At 39.2% G+C, this 16,924-nt stretch overlaps 1 protein-coding gene across 2 annotated transcripts in view; it reads left to right on the top strand.

The window, feature by feature from the left end:
- PRKAR2A (protein kinase cAMP-dependent type II regulatory subunit alpha) overlaps nucleotides 1–16,924 on the top strand; it is an 80,960-nt gene that overhangs the window by 50,938 nt on the left and 13,098 nt on the right. For both annotated transcript variants that reach the window (XR_014560618.1, XM_083724913.1), the window contains exons 3-6: nucleotides 2,184–2,236; nucleotides 3,369–3,452; nucleotides 11,027–11,133; nucleotides 14,903–15,056. Coding sequence is in view for 1 of the 2 variants with exons in the window: in XM_083724913.1 (XP_083581039.1) it covers nucleotides 2,184–2,236; nucleotides 3,369–3,452; nucleotides 11,027–11,133; nucleotides 14,903–15,056 (398 nt within the window). In the remaining variant the exon portion in view is untranslated. The remainder of the gene's footprint in view (nucleotides 1–2,183; nucleotides 2,237–3,368; nucleotides 3,453–11,026; nucleotides 11,134–14,902; nucleotides 15,057–16,924) is intronic.

Here is a 16,924-nt window from a genome sequence, read left to right as displayed (position 1 = left end):
CTTAATGTATCCTGTTCAAGTAATCTTTCTGTATATGACTCAACTTCAGTTATAAAATTTATTTGCTTCTTTTAATACAGATTGGGTTGATAAAATCTCCCATGCTTCAGTTTAAATATTTAGTTTCACAGTATACGGAACCCTTATTCTTTCTGGATAGCAAATACAGATCCACAATATCATTTTGTTAGTATTGGTGGTTATATTGATGCAGAATGTACCCATCCATGTTCAGTGAGAATGAAGTTTTTCTCGTAAAGCAGGATTTTTGTATCCAGTGTAATCTCTAGTTCTTTTCCGCTTTAAGCAGGGCTAGTTAAGGCCCCCAGGCAATCCTGCTAACCAAAGATTTAATTATGATACGTAGCTCTAAGCCCAATTGTCATATGGGGACAGTATAGGACAGTGTAACCCTGAGCAATAGTATCTGCTTCCACCCAAAGGAATGTTGTGACCTCTTCATCCACAGACATATATATGACCCATTTTCCATGCAGCCTCTGCTTCCTGCACTCCTTTCCTATTCTCCAAACAGCACCAGGAGTCTGGACCCTTTCCCTTTATTTTTTTGGATTTTAACTATTGTACCATTCAGTTCCACAACATTTTAAATCTCTTCATAGATCTCCAGCATCTATATCACTTAATGAAACAATTCTATATAGACCAAATCCCAATTTTCTGTAATTGCAGTAATCTGTGTTCGCACACTTGCTGTGTTTGTAACTTCTGGCTGTGTAGGTCCTATGGGACTTAGGTAGCATAAAGCTTGTGAATAGTTAAAGCGTGGGGGGGGGGATTCTTTAGATGCAGCCATATTTATGAAATACAGCAGATGCTTAAAAAGAGTTTAATGCAAAAATGGGAGGCATTTATTGTATATGTACAAAAATATTGTAAACAAGTAGAAAAATTGGCAGGGTTTGACCCAAACACTTGCAAGTAGTTAAAATAAGATAAAGTTTATGGAAGGAAATTTGAACTGAAACAATAAAAACTGATGGTATGCAATTAGAATACAATAATATGGATATGAAAAAAGAGGTTTAAGTATAATTATGCAGAAAATATATATATTCAATGAACCAGTAAAGGAAATGGAGGGAAGTCAGGAGGTTAAAGAGAACCCTCCAAAAGATGTTATTAATTTTTTTATTTTAGTTCTTTGTGTTGGATATTTTGTATTTCTCATTCTTCCCCCCCTTTTTTTTTGGGGGGGGTGTCAAAAACAATTTTTGAAGTTGAAATTGTAAAATCAGTTCAGTAAAAATTTATTTACAAAAACGGAGTTTAATGCATAAGTAATTCGTTTTTAACACGTGAACAACACAATAGTCTAAGAGAATATTAGACATTTCTGGTTTGCAAACTGTAGCGTCAGCCAGTCCAAATTTTCCTCTAATGTGCCAAGGTGCTGGATATTGCAAAGTTGCTTCTTTGCAAACAGCTTTAGTCCCAAAGCAACAAGACAACTACAGTAAATGACACTTTTATAATTTATAGCTTGAAGGGCAGAGCCCTGCAGTCACCATACAAATATAACAGTGACAGATATACAAGAACTAATTCCTCATCCTCCTGTTAATTCCCATGCATATATATAATTTGAATTTACCCTATAGAAGGTGATAAGGTCACAGAAATATTATTCAGCTCCCCAACAGAAAAAGCTTTCAATTCCCCCCTCTAGCTATCTGCTGAGTGACTTTGACTTAATGTGCTAAACCAAGCCAGCCATTGGGGATTATGCAATTGAGGAAGAAGCCTTTGCTTTACTTAGACCAGGGGTGCCCAAACTTTTTTCAAAGAGGGCCTGATTTGATGAAGTGAACTGATCAAGGATTGAAGTTGCTGAACTTTTTTTAGGATTTTACCCCAGGACATATACTGCCATGGTGGGCGGATTAAATTGACTGGCGGGCCAGATTAGGGCCCAGAAACGGACTTTGGACATGCCTTAGACAATTGCAATAGCGTGTTTTCTACTGAACAGTTAGCCAAAACTGGGAGCAATAACAATTGAAGATATCAGTACATCTTCCTCATACACAATAAAGAGGTTGCAATGCAGCATGGCAAGCTTACATGCACGCATGCGCGCGCACACACACACACACACACACAGTTCATTGTTCTCTATGCATTTTTATAATTTTTAAAATTCTCTTTTCTTCTCTTTCAAGTCTGTGCAGAAGCATTCAACCCAGATGAAGAAGAGGAAGACACAGAACCAAGGGTAAGGGAGAATGAACAAATCGTATCTGATTTTTGCACAGATTCATGGGACAGATACTGTTGGTTTTACAATAAGCAGTTCTGTGTGTGCTACCTGGCTTCATTATAACATGGATCTGTGGGTTTACAAAGTGAAGTCATAAGTGATGCAGCAACACTTTGTTCTGTAGGACATTGCAGCTGTGTTACAGATTGAACAGCAAAGGGTTTTCACAATTATACTTGAAGGCCTTTTATCTGTGAGACTTTGATCATACTACTTGTGGTGGCATGCAAAAATTAGTAAAATTGATACCCAGATTTCCTCACGTCTCTTAATGCCTCTTTGTAGAAGTGGGATGCATTACTTTTTCAAGAATTTGACTAATAGTAGGAGATACCTATCACCCCCCCTAAAAACTCCCAGCATTATTCCACATGCTGTAAAAAGCAGAAACATTTGTTTTATACAATTTTTAAAAGTATGTATAGGCTTGTTTGGGATTTCAGATGCAGTTGTTTTTAGAGAATGCTCAATATTCCTTAACAAACTGTTCATACTCTCAAACATTCGTATCTTTCATGGGATAAGTCCATATTTTCAAATAGGGAAAACATCTCTAGAGCAAATATAGTTACACTTGTAAACTAGCATTCTCTTTCTCTCATTTTCTCAAGTTATTTAAAGTTTTTAAAAATGAATAACAAACTAGATAGCAATGGGAAAACTTGCTCCTTAGGTATTTTCAGAGTACTCTCCAACAAACATAGAACATGAAATTTACTGAGGTGCACTTAATGATATCCATTTAATCATTGGATACCAAACAGAGATGTTTTGTGTGAACAGAAATACAGTCCCACTTGTGCAAGGGAACCCTGCCAAATTCTCCCATTTTACTCATTCCAGAAGGTCCTTTGACACTTGGATGAGTTTGGTGTTTTTTTGGCAGGGGTGGTGGTCCACATGTTTGTACTGGGAAGCCCTGTTCCACCAGTGGAATTTCCACACACCCGTCTATCGATCAAATTTGGGTACCTATTTCTGTACACATGTTTGAATTTTCACTGTTCAGATTTAAAGTAAGATGGTATATTCTAAATTTAAACTGGCTTATTCTCCTATAATTCTTTCCTTTTGTTATGTTTTGCAGGTAGTAAATCCCAAAACAGATGAGCAGAGATGCAGATTGCAAGAAGCATGCAAAGATATCCTCCTCTTCAAAAATCTAGATCAGGTAGCATTGCTTTTGTTGTGTTTACTACTTTTATTTGATGTCTTATCTTGTTAGTTCTTTGCAACATAATCATTGTTGACTCAGAGGTTCACCTTGTTCTTCCTCCTCAAGAGCAGCATATTCACAAGAATTCTTGCGCCTTTGTCATTAGGTGAATGACCTTGGCAATAGCAATAGCCTAGTGCTTCACGTTGGTACCACTTGGGGAAGTACCTGCCTCAGCCACCTCAGTGCCTCTTTTTCTCTTGCTGTATTAAGGATTTGTGCATTCTGTTGCCTTGTCTATTGTCAGTATTTGAAAGGAAGAGTGCGTAGCTGGTGTTCTGGAAAGCTGGACCTTTCTACAGTAACTCTAAATGCCTCTGCTCACTTACTTTGGTATGAGTTGCTACCCATGGGCCCAGCTTGGACTCTCAATGAAGGTCAGTATCAGTCCTTCCTTGGCAAGTGAGATTGGGTAGAGGAAAAATCACTTTTCAGGCATTGTTCATTCTATTGTTGCTGCTAGAAATTTGTACTTTCATCTGGTATAAGTAGGTGTACTATAAAATTGGTTTATTACTTATTCCACAAAACGTGGCACAGTGGAGCCATTTCAGCATATCTATCAGCAGCATTGCCAATGGTCTTTTTTGCTGTAATTTCAAGCTACAGTGGTACCTCTGGTTATGAGCTTAATTTGTTCCGGAGGTCCGTTCTTAACCTGAAACTATTCTTAACTTGAGGTACCACTTTAAGTAATGGGGCGCGGCACTGCGCTGCCGCTGCGTGATTTCTGTTCTCATCCTGGGGCAAGGTTCTTAACCTGAGGTACTACTTCTGGGTTAGCAGAGTCTGTAACCCAAAGTGTTTGTAACCCGAGGTACCACTGCACTGCCAGCTGCCCTACAAATTCAACTTAGGTTTAGCAAACTACTCAAAAGCTGTTAAAGACCAAAACTCTGTTATTCTTTTTGACATTTTTAAATAGTTGGTCTGCTAGCAGGAAGTAACCACTCTGGTGCTGCAGTCTTAAGAGGTATTCTCCACGAATCTGTAAGAAAACTTTTGAAAACGATTCTCTGGCTTTAACCTCACAATACAGAGAATCAGCCTGAAATCAACTAATGTTAACTACTCTTTTCTTACCCATCAAACGCAGTATTATTATTTTTTAAGTCTTCAGTTAGCATATGACTGTTCATGCTTTTCCACATAGAGCAAAAGTGGGAAACTTTGGCCCTTTAGATATTTGCTGAACTACAACTCCCATCAGTCCTTGCGGGCATGGCCAATGGTCAGGAATAATGGGCATTACAGGTCAGCAACATCTGGAGAATGAAAGACCCACACCTGCTATAGATTAGTTAGAAAGAAAGAAAAAATAGAATGCCACAGCCCAGTCCCTGTGCCTGTTTACTCAGAAGTAAGCCCCTTGAGTCCAGTAGACTTAATCACTAGTAAATTGTACATAGAACTTCAGCCTTAGACCAAGTATATGAGTACATGACCTTTCTGGTCCCTTCCAGCTCTACAACTCTATAATTTTATGCCAGATCAGACCAAAGGTCTATTTAGTCCATCTTACTCTTGCCCACTGTGGGCTTGCAGGTGCCATTGTGCCTCACTACATAGTGGTTCCATGGCTAATAGCAGTTGGTTCAATCTTTGGGGACATTTTGTGAAAGTGAATTTCTTAAATTATGCACTGTCTTACGAAGTCCTTGGTTTTATGTCTTGAGCCTACTGCTAATTGATTCCACTGGAAGTTCTAGTTTATGGCAGGGGGAGAAATATTATATCGTTCTACTTTCTGAATACTGTCATCTAAGGCAATTTACAAATATTGAATATAAATTAACTAAGGAACTCCCAGAGTTTTTAATGGATAGGATAATGGGACACTAATTGAAAAGAATAAAAAAGCAAATCAATCCTTAGGTTAAAGCACTCCAGTCAAATGACCAAATTACTATGCAAACCAGCTAATTTTTGCTAGTCAATTACTGATGCATTATTCTGTCACAAAACATTTTTTCAGTTGGCTTTTTGGAGAAAATATTTGCTACTCTGCACACATCAGGCAACCAAAGAAGGATATTTATGCCTAGTATAAACAGTGAACAAAGCTGAAGCGCTTGCAAAAGCGTTGTTGCTCATCTAGCGTGTCTACTAACAAATAACCTTATAAGGCATCAGGAAAGTGATATTTATGGTAGTATTTAAGTTGTCATTTGTACTGGTGTCTTAAGTGACATAAATAAGAAAAGGAAAGAGCTGTTTTAAAAGTTTTTTTTTAAAATTTATGATCTGTTCTTCCCTAGTATTCTCTTCCTGTTTTCTCTGCCTGGAAGAGGGATTTTGACATATCCCTCTTTCTTTAGCCTGCGAATGATAGAGAGATGAAGAGATTCTCCCCCTGTGCTCTCAGTGATGCGCCACAGGCTACAAAAAAAGGCTGTTCTATAACACTAGTGATTTTCCATCAGTGCCATAACACTCAAATATATATAAAACCCAACGTCTGCTTTGCTCTGCTACATGGGGACCCACTTTGGGCACTTCAGATTTTCCGCAACATCCTGACAGTCCTTGAAGAGAGTGCAAGGAAGCTATGAGTGCAGTCAGTATAAAACCTGATACTTGGGCAGGTTATGAAAGGTTGGCCTGTGCTACTTATAGAGGCAGTCCAGCATCAGCAAGTGTCAGTGAGCAGTGAAAGGTTAGAATTCAATAAGGTAGCAAACCCCTCTGTAGGTATTCTTTGGAATGGTGTAGTGATAAAAGGCGAAAACATAGTTTCCTGTTTCAAGGTTAGCATGCCATGACAGCTTTTTTTTCTGCTTCACCATTCCAAAATGAAGAATCCAGGCGGCATCTGTTTATCTCTCCGTCATTTTGTGCAAACACAGAGTTCAACCCGCTCTTAATTGCCATTTATGTTTGGATAATATATTGCCCTGGCATCACTGTTCATACAGCAATTCAGTCTTGGTCTATAATGTTCTTCACCATTTCTTGCCACTCTGTTCTGTGATGCACCCAAGAAGAATGATTGTCATTCTAGCTTCAACTTTGTGAAACAGCTTTTTAACCTAACTGGAACAAGCTGTCTTTGAATTCAGTAGCCTTAATTGTGCTGAACGTCTTATAAGCGCAGCCATAATTTCAAGGTTATTCATAAATTACATGTGACTGCTCTTTATTCATTAAATTCTAACAAGGGGAATTCATAGTCAAGTGTTTGCAGAAGTGAGGCTGAGCGAAGGGAGACAAGTTAGCTCTCACCAGAGGCTGTATTTATGGTGCTGTCAGATTTCTTCTCCCTTCCTGAGCAGCAGAATGCCTGAGTGGTAGTTTTGCTGGGAGAAGGAACAAGAAATAGTACTGCCTGGGGCACACTCCTTCATGGAAGTCAGAAACCAAACCAAGTGTACTGGTGGTTGGAACAAACCTGGTAGCACCTACCCAAGCTGTTCCATAATTTAGGAGTGCCATATTACTGAGCTTTTTTTGCAAAACCGCTAAGAAATTGAATGTTTTAGAGCTATTTTTGAGGAAGATTGGAAAAACGACACTGCTGACAGCGATTGCCGTATGTCCAGACATTTAGCCGATTTCCTCCCAAACACTGCTTTTGACTGCAGTATTCCGGGTATGTCCAGGAAATTCCAGACGTATGTCAACCCTACATAATTGAGCAGTTCCACTAGTTAGCTGAGACTATGGATGTGTATTCTGGAGAATCCCACAAAAGCTGTGGCTAGATTGAGATTTGGTCAATAGGTAACATTGCAAGCTTATAAAAATAAAGAGTTCAAACAGGAAGTTGTTGTCTTAGCTCCTCCCCACAACTTCCTCCTTTGGTTTTTTACTTTGAGTCGCAGAAAGCGGTTGTTTCTTCCTGAAACTTCTTTCAAGCTGGCTCTTTCCTTGTTTCTTCTACCTCTTGTTGAATTTCTCTGTTTAGCCTCATTGTTGGTTCTTCTCAGCGCTCCATCCAGCGCTCTGGTGTTTTCCCACTCATTTTTTAAGGCCAATTCAGTTGTTGGTTTCCTTATCTACAATCTCTTCAGACTCTCTATTGCATTTTTGCTGCTTTTAGTTAGCCTCCTTCCTTCTTCCAGCCTTTTGCTCTGTACAGCTAAGGCTTTTCAAACTACTAGACCTTAGCTCAGTGGGGGGCCAGCCAGTTTCTTTGCATTTTTTGCTAACTTCCTGCGAGGAACAAGTTGCAGCAGCAAAATTACAGCCCGTAAAGGAACTAGACATGATTACAGCTAGCTCTGCTTCTACTCAAGTTTTACCTCTAGCTGCCACCCAGTAGCAGTATTTACCACTTTCAGCTCAGTTATGGTAGATCTTCCTGGTTTACCAGCCTCTCCTTCTCCCTCTTGGGGGGGGGGGGAAGAGATCAGGTCCTTCTGCAATTATTAGGGGGATGACTGTACCTCTGCTTTGGTTTAGGAGCACTCACAAGGCAAAGAGAGGAGGGCAACACAATCTATTTCTGGTGAAGGAGAGCATGCAGTTCACAAGTTCAATCACTTAACAGGGAAGCTCTTCCTCAGCTGAACTTAGAGGAATTTCCTCATTCCCTGGAAACCTCTCTGAGTCAAGGTGTTCATGCAGTTTGGCCTAACATGAATCAAATGTTTCAGCATCATTCCATAACAATCAAGCAGCAGTCTCTGCTTCAGAATACAGCATTATTAATTCCCGAATTTCATCCAGATCTGCTACACCACCTTAAGGAGGCTCTACTAGTAGATCTAGCTACAGAAGTAGTTTTGCCCTCAATGCCCTCTCAGTCTCCAAATCTTCTTCATCAACAATCTTTATCTGCTGCCCCTGCTCATCCCTTCAGCTCCAACAGGCAGCCTAGAGCAGGGGTCAGCGACCTTTTTCAGCGATGGGCCGGTCCACTGTCCCTCAGACCAAGTGGTGGGCCAGACAATATTTTTTTTTGGGGGGGGGGAAATGAATGAATTTCTATGCCCCACAAATAACCCAGAGATGCATTTTAAATAAAAGCATACATTCTACTCATGTAAAAACCTGTGGATTCCCAGACCGTCTGCAGGCTGGATTGAGAAGGCGATTGGGCCGCATCTGGCCCCCGGGCCTTAGGTTGCCTACCCCTGGCCTAAAGCGTGACCTTCACACAGGGCTCCTCACTCCGAACCCAGGGTTTCTGCTGCCCCTGCACTTCAGGATAGAGGAACACAGTGCCTACCCAGACACTTTGCTTCCCCTGAAGACCTTGACTCTGATCATCTGCCAGAGGATGATGGTGGTGGTGATGATGAATGGAGTGGTGAATCAGAAGTAGAGGAGTTTATTCTCTTGTGCAGACCTATGGAAGCCCTTGAGATATTCAATCCATCCTGTGACCCAGCTTGATTTGCCCCATCTGTTTGCCAGCTATTAGAAAGTATGATTATAGAGGCGTTGTAAAACCTTTTGAAACCTTTATTTCTCTAGGTTTTCTTTGCTTTGTTAATAGGTTGCTTAGCTACTATCTGCATCCTTTTAATGATGATTCAGAAACGCTGCATGCACCGGGAATCCTGGTATGATGAAAGCCCTAGAACGTCCTTTGATAGGATTTGAACAGGGAAGAACAACCTTTTGTCTGAATGTCAGCTCCCCAAACTGCTGTAGTTTGAAACCTTTTCAAATCCCACCCCCTCTTTGCACTGAAGGTGGTCCAGAGTTTGTTTTGCGGTTCTTCGGCAGCTCTGAGATAATCCCTTGTGCTTTCAAAATGTTTACTGTAGCACTTTCAGCTTTAATCATTCAAAAAGCAGTAATACTGCAAACAAGCTACAACTGAGAACTGAGTTCATATGTGTCAGTATCAAACAAAATTTTAGTAACTGATAGTATAAACTCGGGTGTATGTGTAACAGTGAACTGCTTGCGCAGCCTTCAGGCCGAAAAGTGGTTCTTAGTCACTAAACAGCACTTGCTATGAGAAAGGAAAATATGTGTTGTTAAGTAGGCTGGTCAACACTAAGATAATAAAGGATGTATTTGCAGGCTCACTGCCTAGCAAGCATCATTCAAAGTTGAAAGGTTGCATTAGGACATAAACAGATTTGCCTTCTGCATGTTAATGATAAGAAATATTTGTGTCCTATTTGAGGAATAAGATGACAGCTTTGAGAACATAAAATTTAATATAAAATTGGTCTCAGTGTCATCACAGTATTTTAATTCTGTACAGCCAAACACTTTTGCAGGTTGCGAATGGATGATTATGTTTCTCACATGAATTAAATAAAATTATGGGTTGAAAATATAGTTTCTTACAACTGTTTCGTGTCTGTGATAGAAATAATAATTGCATTGATTTTAATCGATTTTTCATAGAGATGCTTTATTTTTATTTAACGATTTTTGTAATTGTTTGGCAATTACATTTTGTAATTGCCAAACAGTTTGTGCCCTTTCATTTTGTAATTCACAGTATTGTGAAGTACTTCCAGATAATAGCTACTAAATGAAAGTTATATTGCTCTGGAGCCTTTTTTCAGTTAAGGGAATCCCTTCCTCTGAATCAAAAATCCTTTCAGTAATGTCCTCAATCCCACTTCTTTCTTGCTACTCAGAGCTGATTAAAATGTGTAGAAATTATTTATTTCAATTTATGAATTGCTTCCTATCTTAAAGTGATTCAACTGTAGAAACACTGTAAAAACATCAACAATTAAAACAATATATAAAAACAATGGATTCTAGCCAACTAAATGTCTACCATGAGTGCACTGGAATTTCTCCTTCCTCTGCTCCCTGTGCCATCTGCAAATTGGCTTCAGGAGCTCCCAAAGCAGTTCTTTTTTTTTGGGGGGGGGAGGAGTTTCATTGCACTCACAAAAGTAGTCCTGCATGTACAATGATTTAGTTGGATACAACCCAGTTAAAACAATTTCAGAATCAATACAGATACAAGCTGTGATAAAAAAGTACTCTGTGTTAATGAAGCCCCCCATCTAGACACTCATTCTTTTCTGTGTGCTATTTACACTATAATGTTTGAAGCAGGTTTTTGTAACAAAGCATTTTCTGGCTTTGTCTGCTAAGACTTACTCCCATTTAATAATAAAGTATTTAGTGTGCAGGTGCTTTGATTACTTCACTTCTTATCCTCACGTGTGTGTTGCAAAGTGAGTGTAAATGCAGGCAGCAACAGGATCTGTTCCTGGCCCTCACACATATCAGCAGAGCACACATAAGCCTGTTCTGCCCCCTCTGCCCCTGTGCTGCCCTCTTGTGGGTCCAAAGGGACCTGTGTGTTGGTGGTCATGTGCAAAATGTACTTCTATATAAGAACTGCATTAGTACAAGTGCCTCGAGTTGGTTGCTTGCTTGATCCCCACAGCAAATGTTTAAAATAAGTGTCTGCTTTCAGAGTTAAATAGTTGGATTGCTTCATGAGATAATCTTGAATGTGCAAATAATCTTGAATTTTTCCAAGAAGCCATTATTTACAATGGCTACTTGACTTTTCTCCTCACATGGAACATGGGACTGTAGGCACAAACAAGACGATTTGGGGCATAAAAATAACCCAAGCGTTATTTTCCTTTCAGGAGCAACTATCACAGGTTCTTGATGCCATGTTTGAAATGAAAGTTCAACCTCAGGATCATGTAATCGACCAAGGAGATGATGGAGACAACTTTTATGTAATTGAACGGTAAGATGCTAAAGCATTGCTTTATCATGGGTTTAGGACTTGGTTTTTTATCTGAGTAGAAAATGGTATTCTGAAATGTAATTTAGTACCTCGGAGTGCCTTGCTAGGAAATGGAATTTTCTAAGCAGGGTGCATACTGGAGAAGAGGGTTCTACAAACATGATATGGTTGAAAGCACACATGATACCTGGATAATACTTCAGCCTTCATGGCTCATTCATTAATTGTCAATGGCAGATGCAGTCAAAAGATCCCTTTGAGTGTAGGTGTACAAAATGCGCATTACATTAGCTAACCATCAACAATACTCATAGAATTTATAATGCTTCTGCTGTAAAACGCCAGCAACTTTAATTGTGCATAGCCTGATTCTTCATTGAAGCTTTGGGGCAGTTGTCTTTTCAGAGCTATAGTAACTCTTAAGTTGATTTTGTACATTATCTTTTTAACTATGTTGACATTATCTCCAAGTAAGAAGAATGGTCTTTTTGTGAAGCTTGTGCGTTAGTCATGAAATATGTTTATATCATTTTTGAAGTGTCTAAAACTGTCATGTAATGTTCCCTCTTAAATATTATTATCCTGACAGTTTTACTGATGAACACCTACTTAATTCTTCTACAGATAATAGTGAAATATGAACATTTATGGTTTCCTGTGGAACGAGGATGATAATAAGACTGATGAACCAATGGATAAATGGCTGTGGGAATAAAGTCTCTTAAGAGCTCAGCTCAGCTACAGTCTTAAGCTGGCACAAGATTTTTAACAAGGACTTGTATATGCATTATCTATTTATTCATTTCTATAGGAATATATATATAACTCTTCAAATGAATCTCCAAGTGTATTACAGCACAAATCAAAGATACAATAAAATGTTTAAAAGCTAAAAGTTTAAAGTTTAAAATGTTAAAAGGGAGGATCTGAAATCTAAAAAGAGCACATAAGAATCTCACATAGATAGAACAACTATTTAATAAGATATTTGAAAGATGAATAAGATATTTGAAACAACTTTGAAGATGTACCTCTTTGGAGTTTTGCAGATAAAAATGTACCATATTTTCCCCTGTATAAGATGCCCCTATGTATAAGATGACCCCTATTTTTTTAAACCCCAAATTAAGAAATTGGGCCAGAGCTTGAACCCCTGTGCTTTCACCATCAGTGTATAAAACGATCCCCAATTTTTGACAATTTTTTTTTTTAGCAGAAAACATTGTCATACATGGAAAAATATGGTAGTTTTGAAAAAATGGGTTATAGTACAGTGGTACCTCTGGATGCGAATGGGATCCATTCTGGAGCCCTGTTTGCATCCTGAAGAGAACGCAAGCCGCGCCTGCGCGGGTCTCGATTCACCGCTTCTGCGCATGCATGTGACGTCATTTTGAGTGTCTGTACTTGCGTGAGCGGCGAAACCTGGAAGTAATGCTTTCCGTTACTTCCGGGTCGCCGTGGAGCGCAACCCGAAAACGCTCAACCTGAAGCAACTTTAACCCGAGGTTTGACTGTAACTGGGTTGAATAAACTGGAATGATATTAACTTGTACTTTAGTATGTCCCATCAATCTCAAATACTGCTTGGCTAGTTCACATGCCACTGGGTTTTAGAATTTGTTCCACATAGAGATTCACTTTTTGTATCATAAGTACACAGTGTCTATGCATGCCACACTAAACCATAGTTCAGTGCAACATGCACAAGTGGAAAGAAGTCACAGTGAGCCTTGGGTTTCTTCCCCTTGCATGACCAGAAGGAGGAGCTCAGAAGCTTTTGCTTCAATGTTTGATTAGTCACAGCTTGCCAGTCATCTGGAACTGAAACTGTGGCTAACCTTAATTAATTATGGTTAGTTTTAATTAAATAAGCTGTTGCTTGAGGCTCAGGTGGCCTCACTGGCTTGGAGCGCCTTCCATCAACTTCAGATGGTGGCCCAGCTGCACTCCTATCTGGGCAGGGATAGCCTAACTACTGTTGTCTCTGCTCTGGTAACCTCTAGGTTTGCATGTCTTGCTAAATTATGGTTGAGCATGATGTACAAATGTAATCAGTGATATATTTAAGACATGTTTGTCAAGAGCCAATTTATGTATTGTTCTCCAGTGATGACAACTTTCACGTGTTTCCTTTTCTTGCATTTTGCTGAAAATGTGTGAAAATGTAACTTTGTTATGAAGGGAAAACATTGCATACTCATACTCTCATGGAATAAAAAGTGGGTGCAAAATGTAACCAGTTGGTATTGTTTAGCTTGTCACTTGTGCGATAGGGTGAGTGCCTTTTAAAGTAGAGCTTTCCCAAAATGTTAATGGCTTTAGCATTAAAGCTTCAGCAATTAGCATAAGGCAATATTGTAGTATCAAGGTTGTATCCAACATTAGTCGTGCACAGACATTAATTTCAGTGTGTCTACTCCAAGTTGAGCTTAGTTGGATAGCATGCTTTCTTCCCTCTATTCTATAGTTTAATACATAGAAATCAACAATCCTAACTTGGAGTTGTGAGAGTTGCACGCTAAGATCTGTATTATCCAGTAGCAGCCGCACTGAACTAGACCAGCTATAAAACTGTTCTAGGTGTCTTGGAAGTTGCAACATGGCTTCAACTCAAGCTTAGAACACTGCTGTTCTAAAATAAAGTTTTAGTTAATAAATAAACTCTGACAACTTCATGCTCGTTTAAGCCCCAAACCCTTTGAAGACACAAAATCCTCTAGGGGCTCAGTAGTAACATTGCTCTTTTTGTAGCGATAGATCATAATCCTTTCTGTGCTAGTGTATTTTATTAGGATAGCATGGTACCTTGGGGAACAGGTCAGATTTAAGGTTGTCAGATTACAAAATGTTCTTCAGTATATCTCAAGACATTGTAACTGTGTGTGTGTGTGTGTGTGTGTGTGTGTGTGTGTGTAAGCCTGGCAGTTGGAGTGATAGTGGGATATAAATAATTGGTTTTTTCGAATGGTACATACTGAGGTTGACTAGACTGGTACTTGAGATAAAGAGAACACCATATCATAATTAGTAGTATTTTGAATGATTAAGTAACTGGAAAATTTAACCATTAGGGGTCAAAATTAAGTCTCATGGACGACTGCAGTCATTTGAGTACAGGGTAATTTGCTTAGGGTGGTTTTCAGTTTGCATCAGAAATTTCTCTAGTAGCATAGATTGTGATCTAATTTTGCATATCTTATTTTATTTCAAAAAACTAAAAGCGTTGAAACTGCCATTTGCAGTTGGCATTCATACGTAGAGTTTATGAAACAGAAGAATTTCCATGAAAAAAATAAAGTCTCTACATCACTGATAGACACTGAAATATGTTAACATATTCCTTCTAAGGCATATATCACTATCCCATCTCAACTGTTCACTTAGTGTGTGCCTTCTGAGCAAGTAATTTTTTTATTTGCTTAAATTTCTTCATCTGTAAAACAGAAATAACAATGACCCATTTCAAAATATTATTCCGAGAGCTGTAAATAAAAAATATACAATATTTTGCAAATTATAAATATATATAGCACTTCCAAGAGAAAAGGAATTCCAAATAAAGACCTAACACAGTGAAAAGGAAATAGCCAAGTTATTTTGAGGGCAGATCAGGATACATGTTGGCAGGGTATAGTCTCTCCAAACCACAGAGGAGAGATTCGGAAACCATCTTATATTATTCCTTGTGTTCTTGCCAAAGTTGAGTTTTTTTAGCAGTGTTATATTTGGTCTAATGCCCATGGTGTTTGTTTTCCCATCATTCTAGGGGATTGTATGATATTTTTGTAACACGAGATGGCCAAACTCGCTGTGTTGGCCGCTACGATAATCATGGCAGTTTTGGGGAACTGGCGTTGATGTACAACACTCCTAGAGCTGCAACAATTGTTGCCACAACAGAAGGATCCCTTTGGGGATTGGTAAGTTTATTTGGGGCGGGGTGGGAAAATACTCACATTTTGTTTGTTGTACTATTATAGGCATTATGTTTATCAGATGTTGTCCCCCTCCAATGGTTATATGCTATTCCTGGTTTTGGCAGGGCTTGCTATTATTTTCAAAATTGTGTATATTAGATCTATTGTAGCCTTTGCCATTTAGCAGTTAAGCTGTCACATCGCAGAATTCATTTATGAGAACTCGCTTTCTGTACGAAAGGCTCACTGTACCAGATAGTCACTTCCTTGTAAGAGCTTTTACGTTATTGGTGGACTGTTTTCTAAACCCCAGTCCTTTTCTTTACCACATAAAGTGGACTGGGAACTGACAGTACTGACTGCTGGCTAATTCATTTAATTTCATCTCACTGAGCTCATTTGCCTTTCCAACGAAAATTACCTAAGGCAGCATGTAAAAAACAAGATGGCTGATATTGCTTAAGGGAGTATTTGGTAGTCTTGGTTCCATGCCTAGTGGAAAATGTTTTTATTTTTATTTTTTCTGCTCACACTTACCCATGTCATATTGCAAACGGCTTTTGAAAGCCTCATTTCCCAAAGTTATTTGCCATGCAGCACCAGGGACTGCTGTTCAAGAAACGAAAACCAGAGTCCCCCTGGCATGTCAAACTAGAAATGCAATTATTTAGATCCCTGCTCGTATTAAATATACCAGTTATTTGGTTCCAGTGAACAACTGCCTCTCTTGCACATAGGCTTTGGTATACCTACATATGGAGTTGGAAAATGCCTTTATAGATTCTCTTCTCCCCAAGAGGGGAGTGCAAAGAGCTCCTGAAGTGCGGTTCCCAAAGCAGACTGATAGCATTGTTCCTTTTTCTGGGATACATTTACAAAATGAGGAACTTCTCTTCTAGCACTAATCTGCAGCTGATAATATGGGATCACTTCATAGTTGCCTGCAATAATTTGCCTTGGTTGCTCTGACGTCCTAGAACCCTTTGAAGTGTCATGGATTACGTATATGTACGCTGTATCTACCAAGCTTCATGGCAACTAGTATTAAGTCTGTCTGATAGGGATGGCTTTGATCAAACTCTGTCCACCACTAAGCAGGTGTGTCCTCCATTGTGGGCTTGGTCATTTGCCACCACTTTCCCTGCTACAGATAGGTAGCCGTGTTGGTCTGCCATAGTCAAAACAAAAAAATTCCTTCCAGTAGCACCTTAAAGACCAACTAAGTTAGTTCTTGGTATGAGCTTTCGTGTGCATGCACACTTCTTCAGATACACACTTCTTCAGATACACACTTCTTCAGATGCACACTTCTGAAGAAGTGTGCATGCACACGAAAGCTCATACCAAGAACTAACTTAGTTGGTCTTTAAGGTGCTACTGGAAGGAATTTTTTTATTTTCACTTTCCCTGCTGTTAGTTGGAAATGACCATCTAAGTAATTGATACCAAATATGTGAGTTTATTGATTAGAGGAGGGCAAAACAAAAGGTAGCATTTTATTCCAGATACCTTATCAGATGCATGATGTTACTTGTGAATCCATTTTAAAAACGAGTGTCCAAAATGTTGAAGAGAAATGAAAACAGCTTCACTGCCCATGCCCTCGACATGTTTTTTTCTTGGACATAAACTAGGTTTCTCCCTGGTTATCTGCATTGCTTTCAGCTTCCCAGAGATTCTCTTTCCTATGTCTCTTTCCTTTCTCGAAATGCTGCCATCATGTTGGAGCAGCTTTCTCAATTACCTTACTTTGTCTCACAGCTGCTTATTAGGCCCTGGGGGCATTCTTGAATGACAGGCTCTCCCCACCACTGCCATACGCTAGAGAAATTAAACATGAGCAGCACTGCAAGCCTGTGCTGACAAAAATG

Source organism: Podarcis gaigeae (genome assembly GCF_964106915.1).
Source record: "Podarcis gaigeae genome assembly, chromosome: 2".
NCBI lineage: Eukaryota > Metazoa > Chordata > Lepidosauria > Squamata > Lacertidae > Podarcis > Podarcis gaigeae.
The sequence above is the reverse complement of the archived record's forward strand: the minus strand, read 5'-3'. Positions and strand labels throughout refer to the sequence as shown.